General features: G+C 56.4%; 1 protein-coding gene across 1 annotated transcript; it reads left to right on the top strand.

Moving 5' to 3' along the window:
* DQ04_27501000 (hypothetical protein) lies at window positions 1–335 on the top strand (the record flags this gene model as incomplete). The annotated part of the gene is made up of 1 exon (XM_009318377.1): window positions 1–335. A coding segment is annotated over one exon (335 nt), but the record flags the coding sequence as incomplete, so codon positions are not given.

Raw genomic sequence — 335 nt, 5'->3', positions numbered from 1 at the left:
GTACTGATGGTTGTGGCTGAACCGTTTCTTCGCTGTGCCGCTGCGGCTGGCGGCGTAGTCCCCCGAACGAGAATGGCCACGCCTGCAGCCGACGACGATCCCTTGGTGCCTCTCACGAACTGCTTTCCCGGCGTAATACTCAGTCCTTCCAACATCCCATACACCTGCGAAGTTAAAAATGACCAAACACTGATTGGCTTGAACCTCTCCGCCTCGTACTACACCTCAGTTCTCACTCCTGGATGGCCGGCGACTCTTGATGCGGGAACCGATACCATTACATTCATGCCTGATCGTGGGGCGCCTTCAGGACGTTGGGAATTGGTCTTCACGGG

Source organism: Trypanosoma grayi (genome assembly GCF_000691245.1).
Source record: "Trypanosoma grayi strain ANR4 Tgr_2750_V1, whole genome shotgun sequence".
Taxonomy (NCBI): domain Eukaryota; phylum Euglenozoa; class Kinetoplastea; order Trypanosomatida; family Trypanosomatidae; genus Trypanosoma; species Trypanosoma grayi.
Note: the sequence above shows the minus strand (reverse complement) of the source record. Positions and strands in the feature narration are given on the sequence as shown.